A 24,278-nucleotide genomic window follows, 5' to 3' on the forward strand; every position below is an offset into this window, starting at 1 on the left:
CCCTGAAAGCTGCAAAGTTTTGTGGAGAAAACCTGGCGAAGGAGTCAACAAGAAGAATTAGTAAATGGCTACGTCATACAACTGACCAATCATGTCAGAGATGTCAGTCCTGCAGTGCAGAGGATTGATTGGCGTTTGGGAGAGCAGGCAGGCGGCATGGTACTAATGTGGTACGATTTATAACTGCATTTTTTTAACTCACATTTTGTCAAGCGAGACCCCGTGCTTGAGACTATGTGCGAGCTTTAACCGCATCGAAGATTGCAAGCGAGTCTTGCTGAGCTCCACGGAGTACTCCTATGATTTTGAGGCTCACACGCGCAAGTGCAAGAAGTGAAGTTTTCAGTGGGGATCAATGTCTGCTTGACAACACCTGTGTACAAGCTAAGCACAGGGAGGTTACACTGATGCTGAGCAATGTACGCTTGGTTTGGTTTGGTTTGCGCTTGTTCTCAGAGGCATTTCTCTAATGTAAATGTTGCACACTCCTACAAGACGGTGATGTGCACACCTTTAATTAGCATGATTTAAAACTAAGCGTCTGCACACCATTATTAGTTACTTATCACTCATCTGAAATGTGGTTATGTGGACACCATTACCTTGATTCAAACATATTTCAGCATTTAAAATACTGTATTTTTGCCATGCGCAGCTTTATCTACGGTGCTTGCGGAATGCGCACATTATTTTGATTCAGCCATATCTAATAACACTTCACACTTTATTTGTGCTTTCAGTGCGCTCAGCCTTATGTACGGTGATGCGCACACCTGCTAAGTTAGTTATACATTCATAAAACTGCATTTCATCTGACATTATTTTATGCACTCTCTTTTCAACAGTGATGTACACTTAGGGGCATATTTATACTCCGTTTGCGCCGGAATTGCGTCGTTTTTTTTGACGCAATTTCGACGCAAAACTAACTCCATATTTATACTTTGGCGTTAGACGCGTCTAGCGCCAAAGTCCATGGAGTTAGCGTCATTTTTTAGCGTGGACACCTACTTTGCGTTAATTATATGCAAGGTAGGCGTTCCCGTCTAAAAAATCGACTCCGAGGCATGTGCGTCGGATTTATACTCCCGGGCAAAATTCACGCCCGGGAGTGGGCGGGTCAAAAAAAATGACGTAAGGCCGCTTTTGCGCCGTTTTTTAGCGCCTGCAAAAGGCAGGCGTTAAGGGACCTGTGGGCTCTGAAGGAGCCCAGAGGTGCCCCCCCATGCCCACAGGGACACCCCCTGTCACCCTTGCCCACCCCAGGAGGACCCCCAAGGCTGTAGGGACCCATCCCAGGGACATTAAGGTAAGTTCAGGTAAGTGTTTTTTTTTTTTTTTTTGTGGCATAGGGGGGCCTGATTTGTGCCCCCCTACATGCCACTATGCCCAATGACCATGCCCAGGGGATAGAAGTCCCCTGGGCATGGCCATTGGGCAAGGGGGCATGACTCCTGTCTTTGCTAAGACAGGAGTCATTTCTATGGGGGTTGGGAGTGAAAAAAAATGGCGCAAATCGGGTTGAGGCGAAAAAATTGCCTCAACCTGACTTGCCCCATTTCTTGACGCCCAAGCCCCATATCCCCCTACGCCGGCGCTGCCTGGTGTACGTTGTTTTTTTACACGCACACCAGGCAGTGCCGGCGGCTAACGCCGGCTAACGTCATTGATTAAATACGGCGCCCGCATGGCGCTTCAGAATGGCGTTAGCCGGCGCTAATTTTTTTGACGCAAAACTGCGTTAGCGCAGTTTTGGGTCAAAAAGTATAAATATGGCCCACTATTTGTAGACCTAGGGGCATATTTATACTCCGTTTGCGCCGGAATTGCGTCGTTTTTTTGACGCAATTTCGACGCAAAACTAACTCCATATTTATACTTTGGCGTTAGACGCGTCTAGCGCCAAAGTCCATGGAGTTAGCCTCATTTTTTAGCGTGGACACCTACTTTGCGTTAATTATATGCAAGGTAGGCGTTCCCGTCTAAAAAATCGACTCCGAGGCATGTGCTTCGGATTTATACTCCCGGGCAAAATTCACGCCCGGGTAAAAAAAAATGACGTACGGCTTTTGCGCCGTTTTTTAGCGCCTGCAAAAGGCAGGCGTTAAGGGACCTGTGGGCTCTGAAGGAGCCCAGAGGTGCCCTCCCATGCCCCCAGGGACACCCCCTGTCACCCTTGCCCACCCCAGGAGGACACCCAAGGCTGGAGGGACCCATCCCAGGGACATTAAGGTAAGTTCAGGTAAGTATTTTTTTTAAAAAATTTTGTGGCATAGGGGGGCCTGATTTGTGCCCTCCTACATGCCACTATGCCCAATGACCATGCCCAGGGGACATAAGTCCCCTGGGCATGGCCATTGGGCAAGGGGGCATGACTCCTGTCTTTGCTAAGACAGGAGTCATTTCTATGGGGGTTGGGAGTCGTAAAAAATGGCGCAAATCGGGTTGAGGCGAAAAAATTGCCTCAACCTGACTTGCCCCATTTCTTGATGCCCAAGCTCCATTTTCCCCTACGCCGGCGCTGCCTGGTGTACGTCGTTTTTTTTAACGCACACCAGACGGCGCCGGCGGCTAACGCCGGCTAACGTCATTCAATATATACGGCGCCCGCATGGTGCTTCAGAATGGCGTTAGCCAGCGCTAATTTTTTTGATGCAAAACTGCGTTGGCGCAGTTTTGCGTCAAAAAGTATAAATATGGGCCTTAAAATCTTTGACATTCCATAGACTTGTTCACAGATTATTGTTTGTGTGCTTATTTACTTTGAGGCACACATCTCATCTATCAGTACTGAAAAGTCTTAATTGTTTTCTATGCTTTGTGTTGTGGCATTCGTGAGTGCTCAACAATTTTCTTTACAACTTCCTCATGTGTTTTGGCCTACTGGTGGAGAACCATGCATGAAATAGGCAGATTGAAAATCATATTTTCTGAACTACTTAAGCACCATTGATGTAGATGGAAAAATGGTTCTAACACAAAAAAGACGCATTTTTCTTCATTCAGTGGGACCTATGGGTTAAAAAGATTTTGAACAATTACCGCAAACTACTGGTGGGGGTGATGTGAATATTTTTGAAAAAGCTATTAAAAGTATTTTGCATCTAATGTCTATATTGGTATTGTCAGCTACAAGTTTTTTTCAAAGGAATAAAGAGACAAATGAGAGTGTGGATGAGTATGTTGCTGTGTTACGTAAGGATTTTTAATTTGGAGGATTACAAGAAAAATTAATATGTGATCAAGTTGTCATGCATACAAATGATCCTTCAATCCAAGAAAGGTTTTGGGTGAATGGCGATGCCGATTTGCAAGATATCCTAGCACTTGTAAAGAAAACAGAAATGTCTAGCTGTAGTCTAAAAGCTGTAAAACAAGCTGTTACTAAGGCACATGATGAAGTAATTAGTAAAGTCAAAGAGTAAAAACCAGGGTAATGCATTTGAGGAAAATAATAAGCTTACTCAGAAAAAGAAAAAGGATGTATCTAAAGATGTTTTACGTGTTACCATTGTGACAGTGGGTCATATCTAGAGTATAGCAAGTTCTGTCCAGCTATTGAGGTCAAATGTTCCTCATGTGGTAAGATTCAGCATTTTGCCAAAAGTTTGCAAAACAAAAGAAGAGTGTAAACGTTAAATGTCTTGAAGAGGAAGAGAACTCGGATGAGGAGCAACTCAATAGAGTAGTTCGTGCAAAGGATTCATTTGTGTTGAATATGAAACAGCAATGACAACTTAAAGAAGAAACCCAATGTATTTAAAGAAAATTGGTGGGGGGTGGAAGTCCAAATGTATGCAGACTCAGGATTGCCTTATCAATGAGCATGTATGGAAGGAAAGGTTCATAGAACACATTGGAGAGAATTTAACGCCTCCTGATATTAGACCAGAAAGGTTTTCTGGTGAGCAAATTGATGTAATAGGTTACAGATCTTTATTATTCAGATTTAAAAATAGGAAAAGTCAAGGTAAATTATATGTGGCAAGAAGAGGATGATCTGTAGTTGGATGGCATAACCAAGGTAATCTTAGCATGATATTAAATCCTAATAGTGTTGAATCACTGACTGACTGACTGATTACATTTATTGTTTCAGTTAATTAAAACCATAACAATTATACAATTTACATGATAAATAACATTTCACTGTGATTAAAAATTCATTTGCAAAGTAATTATATTTTTAACAGGAAAAAGACCAGACACACACTGCGGTTTTACATTTTAGCTGTCCCGGACCACCTAAGTTCCGAATCTTGAAACATAAGTCTTAAAGAAGCCTCATATGCCATATACAATAGACACATGTCTTAATTCACTTTTCCCGACTGTAGTTGGTAAAATCTCAGTGTTGCTGAAGGAGTTTAGGAATTATGCTAATTTTAATCATCACAAAGTGCAAAGTGCTTATCTGTAACTCAACGTTCATTGTTTACCTAAGAATTAAGAACACACCTAGACAAATCTTCTAAAATATAAATCCAGCTGAAACTCTGTAGATTAAATTGATCCCCAGCGTCTAATTGCACAGCTCGTCGTTATAAGGTATTTAAGCCTAAGGCTTAAAAGACCCTACCAGACCCTTGTGCGATTGACTGATGGCTTAATCTAGTTATCCAAAAAACGGTTGGAGTTATCTCAGCCTGTACTCAAGGGGTCAAAGATACACTGATTTAGTCATTCAAAAAGTTCAAAGTACATAGCTATGGCACATAATTCATTATTTACCTAAGGAATAAAACCATGCCAAAATAACCTATTCAATCTTCTGAAATATAAGAATATGTTTAGAATGGCTTGACCCCCAAAGTCTAATTGCACATCTCATCTTAAAAAGACCCTAGACATAAAACTTAAAAAGGCCTATAATACCATGTGCATTGGCCAAAGTGCTGTTGGTGTAATCTCAGCATGTACTGGGAGAGTTAAAAATCGTACTGTTATAGTCGTACCTTACATACTGACTTGAAACTTGGATATCACTTTTGTTGTAATGCTAGTGTCAAAAACTTGACAAACTCAACAGTTTAGCTGAGGATCATGCGGGTTAAAACAGGCTGTTATAGCTCCTCTGTAGGTCCGGATGCCTTGGTCGTTGAACATTCTCTTGAAAAACCTCCTTCATAGGTCCAGCAGACCTGGACAGATGCAAATTACATGAGCAAGATCTTCCTTGAGGCATGTACAGTGCCTGCATTGCTGCAGACTTATATTCCTCCACCATGGAGCATTGGTTAAGGTTGGCAGGTTTTCTACTGTTGAACCAGACATGATTGTGGATGATAGTGAGATGATTAGACATTTAATATAAAAATATTTCCAAATGTATTTTCAGGTAAAATCGGAGGTGTCAGCTTTAATTGATGGGGCTAAAGGGTTCACATCCCTTGACTTATCTTCTGCATACCATCAGATATCATTACATGAAAGCAGTAAAAATGTTACTGCTTTCTTACCTCCTATGGGATGCTATCAATATTAAAGAATGCCATTAGAGCTAGCAACCGCTGCAGCGGTTTTTCAAAGGTTAATGTGCCAATTTTCTGGTAAAATTAAGAATATGAGCTGTTTTCAAGACAACATTTTAATTTACTATAAACTAAACAGAAACATGATACAGTCTTAACATGTCGTAGAAAACATGAATGAAAGGAATTTGACAGTGGAAATTTTTTAATTGCAAATTATTTATGCATTCTGGGCCCGATGTATGACACGATTATGCAGTCGCAAAAGGTGAATTTCGCCTTTTGAACTGCATAATGGCCTTTCCAAATGTACAATCCCTATTTACAAGCCGGCATGCAAATACTGACTCGCAAGTAGGGATCGCGACTCTCAATTAGGAATTGCAGTGATGCATGATTGTTTTGTGACCGTATTTTTGCAGTCACAAAACAATCGCAGTTACCACCAATTTCAAATTGGTGGTAACCCATTTGCAATTGGGAAGGGGTCCCCATGGGACTCCTTCCCCTTTGTGAATGGATGCAAAATATTTTTTCAGAGCAGGCAGTAGTCCCACAGACCACTGCCTACTTTGAAAAAACAGAAAATCAAACGTTTCATTTTTTTGTTTGAAATGTATCCTGTTTTCCTTTAAGGAAAACAAGCTGCATTTTAAAACAAGCATTTGCAATGCAACGGGTCTCGCGTTTACTCATGTTAGAACTGATAGCATTGTAAACTCCTAACCCCACTTTTCACCTATTGGCAAAAGTGCATTTATGTACGTAACCTGAAAAAGTGCAATTAACTGCGTAAAGCGCTCGACTTCTGCCAAGCGAAATCGCGCTAGGAAAATAGAGAAAAAGTAGTCCACGAGCCGGACAGAAAACAGCGAGCCTCGCATGTTTTCTGTACTTGGTCGATGCGCTCGAGGAGGGCTAGCCACCGGAAAAGGCATGACGTATGCATGCCTTCGACTAATGAAAGCAAGCAGATTTTAATAGGCAAGCCCACGAACCAATGAAAAACACTGACGTGACGTCGAGAGGGCTCCGAGCCCTTTTCTAATACCTAAAGCGTCTTGCTGCGATACGCATGCGCGAGCGCATGCGACGCAGGCTCGACCCTAAAAAACTGCTTTATTTAAAAAGCAGTCACAGACATGGTGGTCTGCTGTCCCCAGCAGGCCACCATCTCTGTGAGTGCAGCCATTCCCAATGGGATCGCAAATTGCAACCTACCTCATGAATAATAATGAGGTAGGCCATTTGCGACCCCATTGGGAGTCGCAAACAGTGTGAGTTACACTGTTGTACATTTCGCAATTTACGACTCGCAAATGAGTTGCAAATTGCAAGTCACAAAACTTGCGGTCGTACATCTGTCCCTCTGTAACTTCTTTGGTCATGTATTAAGTGAAGAAGGCATTTCTCCCAAGCCATTAGCAATGCCCAGCACCTTTGGATAAGGACAATTTAAGATAATTCCTGGGTCTTGTAGAATTTTACTCTAAGTTTATTTAGATTTTCTCAAGTAGCATCTACAATGTGAGGCAAATATTGAAAAACAAAAGTAAACTTTGTTGGTCTTTGGAATGTCAGAAGGAGTTTGAAGGAATTAAGAATGCTATTGTCAATGCCCCAGCACTGAAAAGTTTTGATTCCAGTTTGAAGAGTTATGTTGTTTTATTTTATTTTATACTAGATGTCTATGAAGATTGTGCACTTGCTGGGCTTGTCCTTATCTTTCTGTTGGCTATTGTGGGCTCCCTTTGTTCCTCCTTTCATTCCTCCCAAGATGGTGCCCGTTTTTATCCTTGACAAACAAAGGAAGAGTATGACTCCACGTTGGTCATTTCTGCTCACAGGATGATTCATGTCCATAAATAGAGGCCAGTTTTGGTAACCCGCCTTTCGATCAGTTTGAAGGGATCCCATATCTAGTTGGAACCCAGCTGGCCCTGTATTGCATATCTAATTTGTATCTTTATACAGGACCTACCTTTCAGTCATGTAGATGGTTACTGTTTCCATTCCTGTTGCCATTTTATTCTATGCAGTGTTCCCTTTTTGCAGTATTCCCACACACAGGATATAGCAAGTACAGTGCCTTTTGGTACAGCCTAAGTACTTACACCATCTTTCAGCCTTGTGGAGGAAATTATTCTGTGACCCATTCGGTTATCCGGGGGTTACACCTATTTTATGCTTCCTGATATTTTGGGACATTTCTTAGTGAATTAGGGCCTAATTTAGATCTCAGAGGAGGGGTTACTCTGTTGCAACGGTGACGGATAACCCATTCGCCGAATCCTAAATACCATTGTTTTCTATGGTATTTAGATTTTGGCGGACGGGAAATCTGTCACCACACAACAGACTAACCCCTCCGCTGAGATCTAAACACGGCCCTTATTCTGTTGGTTAGGACTGGAAGTAAGTTATAACATTTTCTTGTTCTCTGTGTTCGCCCAAGCTTTGCCTTCCTCCATAATTTATGTGATCTGTTGCTCACTTTAGTGTACGAAGCCAAAGAGGGAGAAGGAGGTTTTGGAGGGACTGAGATTGTCCTTCTTATAGCCTACATAACATTATAAAAAGGTCCAGCACACTTTATTGGACATCTCATTGAAAGTCATCTTCTGGACCCCTCATAATTACCTCCTCTAGAAATGGTAGTTTTCTATATAACCAGTGACCGATCCTTTGAGTATCAGTATATATGCATTTTCTGCTGTAGGAACATCCAGGTTTTTTTAATTGTCTTTGCACTGGTTTACCACTATAGGTTGTGTGGTGGCAAAAGGCTAACATGTGTTTTGCATGGAATATGTCCATCAATGTTTTAGGTAATTTTACATCCCTGTCAATGCTAAGACTCTCATATCATGCACAGCACTCAGCCTAGAAATAACACCTAATGCATTTTGGTGGTTCCATGGACTACGGGCAGCAATGTCCCTGATGCGATTGGGTTAATATTCACATGAAGGTAGTGAGTTGTGTTTTTTTGTGTGTTTTGACATATTTGTTTGCCACACAAGGTGTCTATGTTGTCTGAATACATTTCCCAACTAAATACGAGTCCTTGATTCTAATCGGAGCCCTATTTTTCTACAGATGTCCTAGGTTTCCTTCTTCGCCCCCTTCTTCTCATCTTTGATTTTTCCCATTTCCCTTCCTCGATATATTGCTTCTTGAAGAAGGTTATTCCATATTTGGGTCTTCACCGAAACGCATGTCTACGGTTTTGGAAACGGCAATGTGAACCAGAAGATCTATATATAGGAAAAGGGGTTCTAAATTAGGATTTCTAACTCAAATACTTTTCTTTGTTCTCTTTACTTGTTTCTATACAATGCATATAGCCGTAAGAGGAGATCAGTGAATTATAGACTTTGAAAACCAATTTGTTTATAAGGAGAAAACATACATTAAGAGACATATGTATAAGTACATTGTAGAAATGTATATTTTGCAGTTGGGTTCTGTCGGGATCACACATTGAATCTTGTTTATGGTATTCAATTTTTGAGTATGTTGGCATGAATGAGGTATGATTGATTTATGATGAATGTACATGCAGTGTTCTTAGTATGAATGGGGGTCGGGAAGCAAGATTAAATAACGCTTATTGGTTACATAATTGTCTGTGGTCAAATCAAAATTCTGACTGCATATAAGATGTAGTAAGGTGGTATATAAATTGTGAATTAATCAGATATTAGTTTATAAAAAGTATTTCGATTATTTTGTGGCTGTATATGATTGGGCTGAAAATTATATGACATTTAGGGCCATATTTATACTTTTTGACGCAAAACTGCGCTAACGCAGTTTTGCGTAAAAAAAATTAGCGCCGGCTAACGCCATTCTGAAGCGCCATGCGGGCGCCGTATTTAATCAATGACGTTAGCCGGCGTTAGCCGCCGGCACTGCCTGGTGTGCGTGTAAAAAAACGACGTACACCAGGCAGCGCCGGCGTAGGGGGATATGGGGCTTGGGTGTCAAGAAATGGGGCAAGTCAGGTTGAGGCAATTTTTTCACCTCAACCCGATTTGCGCCATTTTTTTCGACTCCCAACCCCCATTGAAATGACTCCTGTCTTAGCAAAGACAGGAGTCATGCCCCCTTGCCCAATGGCCATGCCCAGGGGACTTCTGTCCCCTGGGCATGGTCATTGGGCATAGTGGCATGTAGGGGGGCACAAATCAGGCCCCCCTGTGCCACCAAAAAAAATGAAAAAAAACACTTACCTGAACTTACCTTAATGTCCCTGGGATGGGTCCCTCCAGCCTTGGGTGTCCTCCTGGGGTGGGCAAGGGTGACAGGGGGTGTCCCTGGGGGCATGGGAGGGCACCTCTGGGCTCCTTCAGAGCCCACAGGTCCCTTAACGCCTGCCTTTTGCAGGCGCTAAAAAACGGCGCAAAAGCGGCCGTACGTCATTTTTTTTGACCCGCCCACTCCCGGGCGTGAATTTTGCCCGGGAGTATAAATCGGACGCACATGCCTCGGAGTCGATTTTTTAGACGTGAACGCCTACCTTGCATCTCATTAACGCAAAGTAGGTGTCCACGCTAAAAAATGACACAAACTCCATGGACTTTGGCGTTAGACGCGTCTAACGCCAAAGTATAAATATGGAGTTAGTTTTGCATCGAAATTGCGTAAAAAAAAACGACGCAATTCCGGCGCAAACGGAGTATAAATATGCCCCTCAGTGATGTTTAGGAGTTATACCCAAATTTACAAATTGAGTTGGCAGAGTTGTGTACGTTTGTAGTTGAATTCTCCTGGTTCTGCCTCTCTATATTCTTTCAGCATAGACCCTCTTTTGATTAGTAGCTGTCCTGAGACAGCTACTGTGGTGATTACAGTGAAAAGTGTCAAAGGCTCTGAAAATATAAAGTGGCATCAATACTCTGACACCACTGCCATACACTAGACGTTTTAGGGTTTCTAGGACTGATAGTACTATTACATCTGTATTTCTTCTGTGTCAAAAATAAGTTGGCAGTTTATTCAGAACTTCATTGTCCTCAATGAAATATAGTAAGGAGCCACAGTACAGGCTCTGTAAAAGCATTTCTAGGCAGGAGAGATAGGAGAGGACAGAGATAGGGCATTTCGATGCATTTTAAACTCTGCATGCTTTGATGGAATCCATTTCAGGAAATTAATCTAGTCTTGTGTTCAGAAGTGGCAAGCTGCCTAAAATGCTCTGCAGTTGAAAAGTTCAGTTCAAGCTTTGTTTTTCCAGATAACTACGGACCACAATTACTGTAGTCTTATTACCAATGAATGAGGCAGCATCTAAGCCAATTCAATCAGCTCAAGGCGGACCTTGGGGCTGATTTTGAGACTGGTGGAGAGGTACTCCTCCAAAACGTGACAGATATCTGGCCAGCCTTATTACAAATGTACTGGCTCTAACGCACTTATAATAAGGCAGATAGGAAATCCTTCACGTTAGTAATGGAATACACCTCTGCCAAACTCTAAATCAGGCCTTCTGAGTGTTATTTTGAGTTTGAAGGATGCTGTACATCTGTCAAAATTTGGCAGATGACTTGCACACCCCATTTAGAGTGTATACCCATGTATACATTCTAAATAGGACATGTGACATCCATCATTTTTTGGCAAATGTCTAGCATCCACCATTCTGTAACTAACTCATAAATCCCTTTTGTGACAAAGTGCCTTCTGAGTGGAGAGAATGGAAAATGCTATTCAAGGGATAATTGCATACAAATGGTACTCACCTGTTTTGACCGATTTCATACTTGAATCACCAGCTATATTTTTTCCATTTCAATGAATGTGGACTGCTGTATATAAACCCATGTGCCACTTTACTTTAAAGTTCAAAGAGGTTAAAGGGCTTCCTTAGGGCAAACACACTTACCTTTGATTAAGTGTCCAAGGATATTGTTTCTGTTGCCTGACCACTGGGACACCTGGCCCACGGACATTACCTGTATATGTGCTTTCTGGATTTATATTACATGACTGCAAGTTTTAGATATATACCAAGTGAAAAATTGCCACAAAACTGAAGAAGGCCTAAGAAACAGGTTGTGCTGCTAAGGCTTTGTTTTCATACTTTCATCAATGTGAGTTAGGTCACCATCTATTAAGAGAATGATATATTTGTGACTGTGAACTCTAACAGATTTAGGACTGTGTAGTTTACTCTATTGCCCTTTGTTGTCCTAAGAGCTGTTAGCAGCAGTGCCCATCCTATGCTAATGTTAGTACATTATTGTTTGCTTTTTCCATTAGGCTGGCACAGTTGCCTCTCTCCTTTTTATACATGCACAACTCCTAGTTGAATACATAAACAATGAAACAAAGAATTCTCTACCCAAGTGATACATCATTGACAGCAAGCTAAATTCCATGGCTCCATCCTTGCTGAAGGTCTTTACAAATGACCACTCAGAGGTTTCTGTCTCTCTAAGGATAATCCGGTATCTTTGATGGAAGATTGAAGTCTGTATATAGGCCAGTCAGTGAAGATGGTAGCACTGTGCCTGGTCACTGCCTATAAGCTAATAAATATGAGCTACAACAGATGGTATCATGGGCTTATAATTGTCTTTGCAAGTTGGATGTTATACAAAAACCTTATTGTTTCCACGTGTGTGCTCAACAACCCCCAAGGATGAAATTAGGAGAATTAGTCTATCCCACAGAGTCACAAAACATCCCATATGATGGATGTGGTACAGTGATTCCTAGTGTTAGTTGTGAACTGTGCTGGCATTAATAACACAACTCTAACAAGTGTGTTTTATGACAATATTTGTGACTCTTTTGCTGGTAATGACAGTGTAATGCTGGAAACAAAATTATGAGAACCCAATATTTCGACAACATGAGGGTACCAGCACAATTCTGAAAACAAAATCCTCACCTTTGTTCATCATCTGTTGGGTATGGCTTTGTCAGAAGCATGTGGACATTCTGTTGAGAAAGAAAAGGGGCAGTTCATATGGACATATCGAGGATTTATGAGGTTTGCATTTAAGCCTAGATCCACCTACTATCTCCCACCCATAACAGAAGGAATGAATGTTCCTGTAACTTTACAGCTAGTCTAGAGGTGTGTGAATGCATTTCTGAGGTACTGAAACTTAAAATGAAAATATATAGCACAGACCTAGCCTTGGGGTCAGTGTTACAATTCAAGCAGGAGAGAAAAGCACAGCGAGGCTTTTACAAACATTCTGGGATCATAATCTGAGTATTAGTACACACTCAATTAAAGATCCGTCTTGTCTGAGCGCAGACAGGACATAAGTTCCACCTGCCTGGAAACACATTAGCACCAGTTCCACACACATCTGTGACTATGGAGGACATGTTTGGGCTGCCCAATCACTTAAGGGACATGTGCCAAATCTATCTAAGCATAAGAAAAACATATGTACCACATATTGGAAAACAGGCAAGACATTAGCTCAGCATACTAGAGCACACATGGAGCATTTGTTTCACTCAACCCATGAGACACCTATTCGAACTGTCTTAGAACAGATGAAAAATCTTTAGCACCTGCCTTAGCAAACATCTGCTCAATGTGTCTAAGCACAGTTGAAACATCCATTGCACCTGAGCACATATTAACTCGCTTCATCCACTTCTATGCCTAGAATCATACTCTCTGAGATTCAATAAAGTTTCAAAGATGCATCTGTTCTGAAAGGCCTTTGGAATACATCAAAGCTGACTTCCATGGTGGGCTAAACTGTTGACATTATATGATACCTCAAGAGGATTTAGCACTCCCATCCTGACCTTCCTCTAACCACTTCATCTTTTTGGGTTCAGAGCAGTATTATTGATCACTTCTTTTCCCCTGAATGCAGTACTTTTTCCTGAAGGAAGTGTTGACTCTTGGATCGTTGTCTTTTTAACACAAATTGTGACTTTGCATCAATGGAATTACAACACATGCATCAGAAGGGACAATTGCAATTCAAATGAGGGGTTGTGTTCATGCCATCCAAAGGTGTTAAGTTGTGAATCTAGGCCTGTGTGGGTGTGCTGGGGATTGATGGCTCTCACCATGTTCATATGCCCATGCAACCCCCAGTTTTGGGAGCTCCCTGCTGGAAGATGTTATACACGTACAACAGATCTTTCCTTTCAGGAAGGGGAGATAGAGCCAACTGTTTTGGTAACATCCTTGGTTTGGTTTGAAGCACAGCTCAGTTATTTTTGCTGGGATTTCTGACCTATCAGCCACAGCCTCTTCCAGTGGCCTGGGGTGGACGTTTATCAAGGAGCTGCAATGGTTGAGTGATTTGCCAGGCCATCCCTCCACAAGAGGGTAGGAGATGGGGGGTGGTGGAGCCTTTCTCCCAAATTCCGCCAATGATCCTTTGATTTCTCTTTTTACAAGATACAGACACACAGTGGCATGACAGCTGTGGAGGGGAGGGGTGACAAATGGCCTGCCAACAGGACAGACTTTGGCCTGCTTGGCTGAATCATAACTTCTCAGATGTGTAGATGCTAGTGCAAGTGTGGGTCCTGTCTGCCCTGTGCCACAGCCTCTGGTGGTAGCTTGGGGCCTACTTGCAGGTGATGTTGCTGCATTGATTGGTAGGGGCATGAGAGGGCAAGGTGTCTAACTCCAGGGAAGGCTAGGGCAAAAAACATGGTAAAATCAGGCCCCACATGTTGTTCCTCATTTTCATTTTCGAAAGGGGAACAGAGGAAATCATCTTTAAAAATATAATTAGTAACAATGAAACATGATGAAAGACCTAGATGAGATTACTTTTCAAGTGTGACAGAGAATTCCCTGCAGGAGACAGATTGCAATTAGTGTATGTTAAACATAAACTATGTCATCGATAAAAATTGGTCACCCAAAAATGTACAATCCTATCAACAGAAACCCAATGCAAGGAAGTCAACAATGCTCCATGTAAAGCTGTGCTAAGAGTCAATGATGACCCCAAGCCTGTTCAAGGATGTCTGGACATAAGCCCTGTGCATATTCAACCGAGGGCATCCACTGAAGCCATCAGTGGCATAATTTCCAAATCAAAATTGGTCTCTTTAAAGTCTCAGTTCCAACTGTATGCATCTCAAGAACTGTAAGAGCTAGCATGATGTCTCAGAATCAGGATGACCCCCTCAAGCCAGCAGTGGAATTTACTACGGAGGTGTGGGTTTAAAGACTAAGGCCCTCATTACAACCTCAGCGGTCTTTCCTAAAGACCGCCGAGGCTGCGGGGCCCAAAATACCGCAATTGCTGGCGTTATGTCTGGCTCCCTATTTCGACTTTTCTGCTGGGCCAGCGGACGGTAACAGTGTTATCGTCCCCAAGCCCAGCGGAAAAGTCACATCAGCATTGCAGCCGGCTCGTAATAGAGCCGGTGGCAATGCTGATGTGCAGCGGGTGCAGTAGCACGTGTCGTGCATTTCACTGCCCGAAAATCGGGCAGTGAAATGCATGATGGGGCAATGCCTGGGGGCCCCGGCACTGCCCATGCCAAGTGCATGGGCAGTGCAGGGGCCCCCAGGGGCACCCGAGTCCCCTTACCGCCAGCCTTTCCATGGCAGGGTAAGGGGAGTCAAAATCCCCAGGGCAGCGCTGGTTGCAGAGCTGCTCTGGTGGATTACGACACCGGGACCACCATAGCGGTATACCACCGGTCCCGGCGGTTAAAATAAGGTGACTAGTACCGCCAGCCTGTTGGCGGTACTATTGCCACTATAGCCCTGGCGGTCACCGACCGCCAGGGTTATAATGAGGGCCTAAGTGCTCCCCAGTCCTTCGGAGGCAGCAGAACAGTGATAAAGGGCCCATAGAGGCACATGGTGATTCTGGAAGGTGCTAATTCACCCACATAACTATAGGTTAGCCTCTTCTTTAGACATTGAATCATTTGTCCAACTGGCTGTGATGACCTTGTGATCCCTGGGTGATCCCAATCTGTCTGTATAACCCCACACACATCTTTCAGTTGGCTTCCTGTAAGTCCTTCTGCAAATCAGGTTAGTTCCTCCTTGCAAGCAGAGACCAGGTGCTCATGTAAGCAAGCAATGCAGCTTAGTGGGCTTCCTGGATTTAGGCCAGTCTGGAGAAAAATTGTGCACATAAAGGTTCACTTTCTGGTAGGCCTCTGTCATAATCTGGTTTGCAGCCACGCGATGTCCAGAAGATGACAATGAACCTTGTACTGACTGTAGTGACTTGTACTGAGAACACTCTGGTGGCCATGGTGGGAAGAGTGAGGCAATTAGAGGATCAGCAACATTCAAACGTTAGGGCCTTTATTCATTCCTAGATAATGGTATCTTGCTACAACTTGCTGGATTTTGTGAGATTCTGAGTCAAGAGTCCCTTGGACAAGTTCTTAATAGTCCTAGGTGATGAGTGGATCGGGCAGAGACATAGGGTCTGATTACAACTTTGGCAGAGGGGGTTAATCCGTCCCAAATGTGACGGATATCCCGCCCGCCGTATTACGATTCCATTATATCCTATGGAATTCGTAATACAGCAGGCAGGATATCCGTCACATTTGGGACAGATTAACCCCCTCCTCCTAAGTTGTAATCAGGCCCTTAGGGCCTGATTTAGAGTTTTGCGGAGGGAGTTACTCCGTCACAAATGTGATGAATATCCCGTCCAACCATAATACAATTCCATAATAGCCTATGGAGATCATAATACAGCGGTCAGAATATCTGTCAGGTTTGTGATGGAGTAACCCGTTTGCCAAACTCTAAATCAGGCCCATAGTTTGCCATGAAAGATAGCAGCTACATAGGAAATATTGGATGGCTGAGTTTTACGTAGCTCAGGGAAAACCAACTCTGGGTAAAGTGACTGTGCTGCTGACACCCTTTGTAAACCAGGTACACAAGTTTCAGAATGAGGCACAATGAATGAGTACGTGTAGGCTTGTATGCTATGGTAGGACACACCCAGTGCTCAAAAATGAAATCTTCATTTTGTGTAGAACACATACGGTGTCTTAATACACACAGCCATTCATCAGACCATTACTGATCAATGCACCTATAACACGCCTACAAATATCATTTATGCATGTCCTTGACATGATGAAGTAGAGGTAACCCAGTTCTGTAGGCTGGACAGTTCCTTACTGGGGAGAGATGGCAGGAATCTCTACACAGGTATACAAGTAAAAGGGCCTTTGCCCTTGGACTAAAATTATGCCAACACCACTAACACCATGTAGAAAACTTGGGGTGAGAAGGCAATAGCCACAATCACACCGAAAAAGGTACACTCAGCATTAAGTGGTAGCAGATGAATTGATATAGAGGGCTTCAAATAGTAAGATTCAGGAAAACAGCTATTTGCTCTTATTTGAAAAGACTGTGGGGATTGCTAGTCACACTGAAGACACAGTAAGGGAATAAAATATTACCTGTGGGTGACAGAGTTAAAAAGGCTGGGAATACACAGGAAAAGAGGATGATAAGTCAAGTTTGCATGGCCCATATGAGTGACTGAAGTCAAATAAGTTGTTTTAGATGTGGGTTCAAGGAACATGTGGCATATGGTCTCTGATACATCATGTCCTGTCATCAATAAAGTGTTTCAGAAAGATTTAGTAGAACAGGCCATTATGTGAGAGTCTGTAAGAACAAGTTAGGATACATCTCCCCAAAGGGGGTGAATTGTTTGAGAAAATAGTTGTAGGGTACATGGGTGAATATGTGCTGTATGTAAACAGTATGAAATTGCTGTCTGTGAAGAGGCAAGAACAATCTGCTCTTAAGTGAAGGTGAGAGGAATTGGAAGGTAGATGTTGGCCAAGTCAGTGTCCCAATATGCACTTTTAGGTGTTGATGTATTGAATACATTTCCCAGTTTCAATTGAAAAGGCCAGATGTTCATTGCTATAGTGATTAGGTGTGTTTTGTTGACATTGAAGTTCAAAGGACGTGTAGTTGATAATGCCAGCTTTTGGTGTGGAAAATAACCTAATGTTAACTATTATGTGGCCAAAACTAATGCACATTTGTTGGGTGATCCAGAAAGACAATTAAGATCAAAGTGGGTACTAAACATCCTGATAAAGCACTTGAGTGTGGATCATTTTCACAAGAGAGTTACATGGCAAGAGCAGTTTCTCATGATGTTTAAGAATCAACTAGATATTCTCAAGGGATTTTGCATAAGGTTACTGTGAAGAAAGGTATGCAACCTAGGATGCACAAGGTGCACAATGTACCAGTTACTTCCTCCCTCAGCCTACAGCCTTATAACTTCACAGTCTTCTTTTCTTAGACACCATCTGACTTCCTCTCAACCCTCTCCTCTCCACTCCATCGCCTTTTGACTAAAGGCTCCCCAACACTTTTCTCAATCAATCAATCAAACAGGATTTATAAAGCATTGCTAATCACCCATTAGGTATCCAGGTGCTTGCAGGTTTTGGCGGCTTATTCAAACAGCCAGGTCTTGAGGACTTTACGGAATTTCAGATGTGAGGTGATGATCTGGAGTTGCGTGGGAGGTTTTTCCAGGTTTAGCTGCTATGTAAAAGAAGCCTCATCCTCCACTTCTGCTTTGGTGGATGCGAGAAGTGTGGGCAAGTGAGAGGGAGGAGGAAAGTAGTTTTCTCAATGGTTGTTGGAATTTCAAGTGGTGGTTAATATAGGCGGACACCTGGTTGTGCAGAGCCTTTTGTGCGTGGATCAGCAAAATGAATTGGCATCTCTTCTGCATGGGGAGCCAGTGGAGTTGCCTGAGCTTTGGTGTGATGTAGGATTGTCAGGAAGTTTGAGGATGAGTCTGGCTGTGGCATTCTGTATGGTCTGAAGACTTTGCAGGAGATGTGCAGCGATTCCTACATAGAGGGTGTTGCCATAGTCCAGTTGGCTAGTGATGAGGGCCTGTGTCACGGTGCATCCCGACTGCAGGGGTAACCACTTGAAGATCTTACCTAGCAGAGTGAAGAAGCAGATGCAGGAGACAGTGTTGATCTGTGATTTCATGGTGTGCCTGTTGTCAATGATGATTCAGAAGTTTCTTTTGTGTGGGAGTGGGTGCGGGTCCCAGTTTTGAAAGCCACCAGGAGTGATTCCATGTGTGACTACTGTTGCTAAAGATCAGAACTTCAGTCTTGTTTGTGTTCAGCTGCAGGCAATTGCCTTTCATCCAGTTGACAACGCTTGTCATGCAACTGTGGAAGCTGGTTTTGGTGGGGGTGGGGTTGTCGGTGAGCGAGAGGATGAGTTGAGTGTCACCTGCGTAGGAGATTATGTTGAGAAAGTGGGATCTGATGATTTTGACTATCGGGATCATATATGGGTTGAAAAGCGTGGGGCTGGGGTAAGATCCTTGGGGGACTCCAGAAGTGATAACTTTGTGTTCAGAGGGGAAAGGAGGTACGTGGATTCTCTGGGTTCTTTCAGTAAGGAAGGAGATGATCCATCTGAGCGCATCCCCTTGGATGCAGATGTGATGGAGTCCTTTGATCATTGTGGGGTGGGTTAAAATGTCAAAGGCTGCCTAGAGGACGAGGAGAATCAGAGCAGCTGTTTCTCCTCGATGGAGGAGGGTTTGAATGTCATTGGGTGGTGCGATCAGGGAGGTCTCTGTGCTGTGATTGCTGCACAAGCTGGACTTAGAGGTCCGAAGGGGCTAATCCCTCCCCTTAGAGACACCTCCCCCCACCATGCCACCTTTATACAATCGCATATCGGAAGATCTTATGGCGCTTCTCTGTGAGGAGGTCCAAGCCCTTTTGGCCAAAGGAGCTATAGATGATTCTGCTGTCAGAAGTAGGTCATGGTTGCTATTCACGCTACTTTCTGGTACGGAAAAAGGACAAGGGTCTTCATCCTATATTAGATGTTCGGTCCCACAACCCCTTCCTCAAGAAGAAGTTCAAAATGTTGGCATTAGCTCAGGTCCTATCTGCCCTGGACCCAGGAGACTGGATGGTAGGGTTGGACTTGCAAGACACATACTTCCACATCCCCGTCTTGCTGGCCCACAGACGTTACCCACGATTCTTGGTAGGTCACTAGCACTTTCAGCTCACTGTGCTCCCTTTTGACCTTACCAGTGCCCCTCGGGTGTTCACAAACGTGATGGTAGTGGTGGCAGCTAATCTGCGCAGGTTGGGGGTTCTAGTCTTGCCCTACCTTGACAACTGACTGTTGAAGGCAAACTCGCCACAGACAGTTGTGTCCCACCTCAAGTAGCTGGTTATGCACTAGGTATGTCATGAGTTGCTTGTTGATGATTTTTTCCAGTACTTTAGCTGCAAATAGGAGCAGGGAGATTGGCCAGTAGTTTTTAAGTGGGCTGCAGAGGATTGTTTGAGTAGTGGTTTGGCTACGGTGTGTTTCCAGGTGCCTAGAAATGTTGTGGTGGTGATGGAGATGCACAGCAGAGTGGTGAGTTCCTGGATGATCCTTTGGTTTCTGAAACTGAAGATGTGGTGAGGGCAACAGTCTGTGAAGGCTTCAGAGTGGATGCATTTCATGGTGGAGGTAGTGTCCTGGGTGGAGAGGAGGTTCCATGTGGTCAGTCTGTGGTTGGTGTTGGCTGTGGCATATCTGACAGTGAAGTCCGTGGGTGTAGGTTGGGGTTTGAAGTTTTTGCAATCTTGTTGTGAAAGAAGTAGTCAAGATTGTTGCACAGCTCCTGTGAGTGTGTGATGTTGTTTTCTAAGAAGCTGGGCTGGAGAATTCCTGAATAATGTTAAAAAGTTCCTTGGAGTTGTTGCGGATGGTTTCAATATGTGTGACCAGGGCTGCCTTCTTTTTTGCTGCCCGCAAGAGGTGGTAGAGGTAGATGGAGGTCTTGAAGGCTGCCCTGTTGGAGGTGTCTTGCTGGTAAGACATTTCCTCTCCAGTTGTGTGCTGTCTCGTTTAGCTGTTCTGATTTCTAGGTTGTTAAAAATGGGGTTTCTAATTGGCAGAGGTAATTAGGGCACATCTGTGGTTACTCCCTTCGGGCAGAGAAGCCTAATAACCCCCCCCCCCCCTTGGCAGTGCAGCAAGTATGAAAAATAAAAGGTAATGAAGAGCCTACCATTTTATTTTTCATTTCAGCAGAGCTGAGTGGCAGTGCTGGGTGGGCCATAGATGTTGATTGACAGCAGGGAGCAGTGTTGCTCCAGTTTAAACTGTGCATGCCACTTTGGCCAGCTGTCTTGCGATGGCCAGCCTGACATGGATATTTTAAACCTCTCCACTCAGCTGTCTTACAAAGGTGGGTGGAGAACAGGCACAGCCAGCCAGTGCCTAATGCAGCATCAAGGCAGTCCACTCCAACCTATCCTGGAGCTGCTATCATGCTGTTACATCAGCAGCAGCATGGGATCAGCATCCGGATTTGTTGAGGGGAGTTGGAGGAGGCTTCAGGAGGACTCACTCTGACTCCATTCCAGAAGAAACACAGAGCAGCGAACAAGGAAGAGTGGGTAAGTACATTTTTGATTTATGTTGGTTCCTCTTCGAGCCCTTCAAGTCCTGCTGCCTATCTGTAAAGGTATTGATTCCTGTGCCTCTGGAAGACCGGGCTGCTGGCCATGCTGCTGACTGTTCTGCTAAGACAAGGTGAGCGACTCAGCCTGGGGGACTTCTTCTCAGTGCTTAATTTGTGGGGAGAAAATCTAAGTGCAGGTTTCTTAGGAGAGAAAAGTTGGTGCTGACGAGTGGTTAGATGATACGTTGGCTGCGTAGTTTTGATTTCACCCCATGCTTCTTCTACTTTCCTATGCCTTCTCCTGTATTTATGTCACTCTTGTAATCCCCTCTATTTCTGCTTTAAACATTGGTCACTGTTTTCGTATTTTTTGACTCACATTTTCTCTCTCTTGCGCTGGGCCAAATTATTATTGAAAATTAGCTCATGGCAATGGTTCCCAACAATCAGTGTTGGTTTCACCACCTGCACGTTCCTGCACAAATTAAGCATTGGTATTTCTTAAAATTGGTGGCTGCACAGCTGATTTGAGCTGAAGGTAGAGAAAAGAGGGGCCTGATGAAGAAACAGATCTGAGTGTTTTTAAGGCATGGCCTTTATTGGACCTTTGAATGTCAAGCCAAGTACATAGATTCGCAAAGCACGTAGGCATTGAATGTTCGCTGCAATGTAAAGTTTAGCTTCCTTCCTGTAGATAGAGCAGAATTATAAAAAAAGTGAGTCAACAAGTCCCGTTATATTTTAAATCATCGTATCAAAGAACCTTTACCCAGTGGGAGAAGTTACCAGCTCTCTGTTTTTGCTTTGAATTCTGGTACTCAAAGTACGGTTGTTCTCATGGCTGTGGCTACTATGTTGTAAAGAAAACTATCAGGAGCTCTCTGGTGAACAGGGTTGGAGAAGTTTACTTCAGAACTTCTATGAATTGTTAAAGGTGTACCACAGGTATGGTGCAAAGATTTGTTTCTTCCAACACAGGTCGGGGTCACGTGTTCTGGCTAGTTTGTATGTGTCAGAAACACCACATTAATCTGTGTGCACAATATGCAGTACTGTATATGCTTCTGTGCTGTGTATAGCATCCTTGGTGAGCAAAGCTACTGCACCCCGGGCACTGCCTTAAGAGTGATGTAGGAAAGTAGCCATTTTCTAGCTTGGTTACCCCCCACTTTTGGCCTGTTTGTCAGTGTGTATGACTGTGACTAGTGGGATCCTGCAAATCAGGACCCCAGTAGTTATGCTCTCTCCCTTCAAAATGGTTGTTGGATACTGTTAACACAGTATTTCATCCACAATGGGCAAACTGGTGCACCTTATAAGTCCCTAGTATATGGTACCTAGGTACCCAGGGCATTGGGGTTCCAGGTGATTCCTATGGGCTGCAGCATATATTTTGCCACCCATAGGGAGCCCATGCAAAGGCTTCTGCAGGATTGCCATTGCAGCCTGCGTGAAAGGGTGCATGCCCCCATTCACTGCCATTTACACTGCACCAGGTCACTTATAAGTCACCCCTACAGCAGGCCTTTCAGCTCTGACGGCAGGGTACAAAGTACCTGTGTTTGAAGGCACCCCTGCACTAGCAGAGGTGCCCCCATGACCTCCAGAACCATTTTCCCGGACTTCATGAGTGCGGGGACGCCATTTTATGTGTGTACTGTACATAGGTCACTACCTCTGTCCAGCTACATAATGGTAACTCCGAACATAGGTATGTTTGGTATCAAACATGTTGGAGTCAAACCGCAAGGTTTTTGCAAGCATTGATTGTATGATTCCATGCACTCTGGGGTCTCCTTAGATGACGTCCAGCGTTGCGATTACAGCCTTCTGAGGTTTTCCAGGCAGCCCCAGCTGCTGCCACCTCACAGATAGGTTTCTGCCCTCCTTTTGCTTGAAAAGCTCGAGCCCAGGAGGGCAGAACAAAGGATTTCCTTTGGGAGGGGGGTGTTACACTCTCTCCCTTTGGAAATAGGTGATACAGGCATGGGAGGGGTGGCCTCTCCAAGCCACTGAAAGTGCTGTGAAGGGCAAATCTGGTGCCCTCCTTGCATAATCCAGTCTACACCGGTTCAGGGACCCCCAGTCCCTGCTCTGGCGTGAAACTGGACAAAGGAAAGGGGAATGACCACTCCCCTGTCCATCACCACCCCAGGGGTGGTTCTCAGAGCTCCTCCAGAGGGTTCCTGGGTGTGGCCATCTTGGATTCAAGGTTGGCAGGGAACTCTGGGAGCATCTGAGTGGCCAGTGCCAGCAGGTGATGTCAGAGCCCTCCGATGATAGGTGCTTACCTGGTTAGCTGACCAGTCCCCCTTTTAGGGCTATTTAGGGTCTCTCCTTTGGGTGATTCGTCAGATTCGGATTGCAAGACTCCAGCAGGAATCCTCTGCATCCTCCACTTTAACTTTTCACCAAAGAAACTGCATCTGGACCCTCCAGGAACTCTACAAACAGGAAAAAAGAAGCAAAATGCCTTCTGCAACATTGTATCTTCAGCTCCTGCCAGCAACTGCAACTGTTTCATGGTTGTCCATCCTCTGAGGACAGCCCGTCTTCATCCTACACCAGAAGAGCGAAGGAATCTCCCTTGGGGTGAAGGAGTCACTCCCCTGCTTCAGCAAGCACCTACTGCAACGATGGCTGGCTGCGTGGATCCCCTCTTCTGCAGAGCTGCATGGATCCTGCATCATGGGTGGTGGACGGAAGTGGTCCAGACGGTCCTGACTTCCCACTGTCCAACTTGGGTGCTGGTAAGAGCTTGTCTCCCCTTGCAAGACAGTGCCCCCATGCACCGCGATTTTTGCAGTTGCCAAGGCATCGTTCCACAAAGTTCTTTGTGCATCCTGCAGCTCTGGCCCCCCGCACTCTATCATGTGACACACAGCTTCCTGAGTGGTTCTACCGTGGCGTGGGAGCCTTTGTCGTAGTGCTGCGTGGGCCTGCTTTTGCACCTTTTGTATCCCCATGCTGTGGGACTCCTCTGTACACTGCCTGGTCTTTTGTGGGCTCTCTGAGTTGCTGAGAGCCCCCTCTGACTCTCCCTCCTGGATAGAGTCCACCTGGTCCTTCCTGGTCCCAGGCAGCGAGCTTTGCGTGTACCAAGGTTTGTTGGCAGACTCCAGCAAGTCAAGCCAGAATGCAATCCTCCATCCGGCGTGGGACATCACTTGCGCCAACCAGGAACCCTACTCCATCTTCTTGGGTGCAATACTAACTGTAATTTACCAGTGGTTCTCCTTTTGCACCTTCATTCGGGTTAGCAGGGGCTCTTGTTCGACCTAGACTCTTCTGTGCTTCTTGGACTTGGTCCCCTTCTTCCACAGGTCCTTAGGTCCAGGAATCCACTGTTGGTGTCTTGCAGTTTGTTCTGGTTCTTGTAAAA

At 44.3% G+C, this 24,278-nt stretch overlaps 1 protein-coding gene across 1 annotated transcript in view; it reads right to left on the reverse strand.

Annotated features, from left to right (window-relative positions):
• The window catches only part of LOC138261592 (syntaxin-binding protein 4-like), a 717,553-nt gene that overhangs the window by 266,694 nt on the left and 426,581 nt on the right, over nucleotides 1–24,278 (reverse strand). The window contains exon 3 of the mRNA XM_069210693.1: nucleotides 12,370–12,419. Within this exon, the coding sequence (XP_069066794.1) occupies nucleotides 12,370–12,419 (50 nt within the window). The remainder of the gene's footprint in view (nucleotides 1–12,369; nucleotides 12,420–24,278) is intronic.

Source organism: Pleurodeles waltl, chromosome 10 (genome assembly GCF_031143425.1).
Source record: "Pleurodeles waltl isolate 20211129_DDA chromosome 10, aPleWal1.hap1.20221129, whole genome shotgun sequence".
NCBI classification, from domain to species: Eukaryota; Metazoa; Chordata; class Amphibia; order Caudata; family Salamandridae; genus Pleurodeles; species Pleurodeles waltl.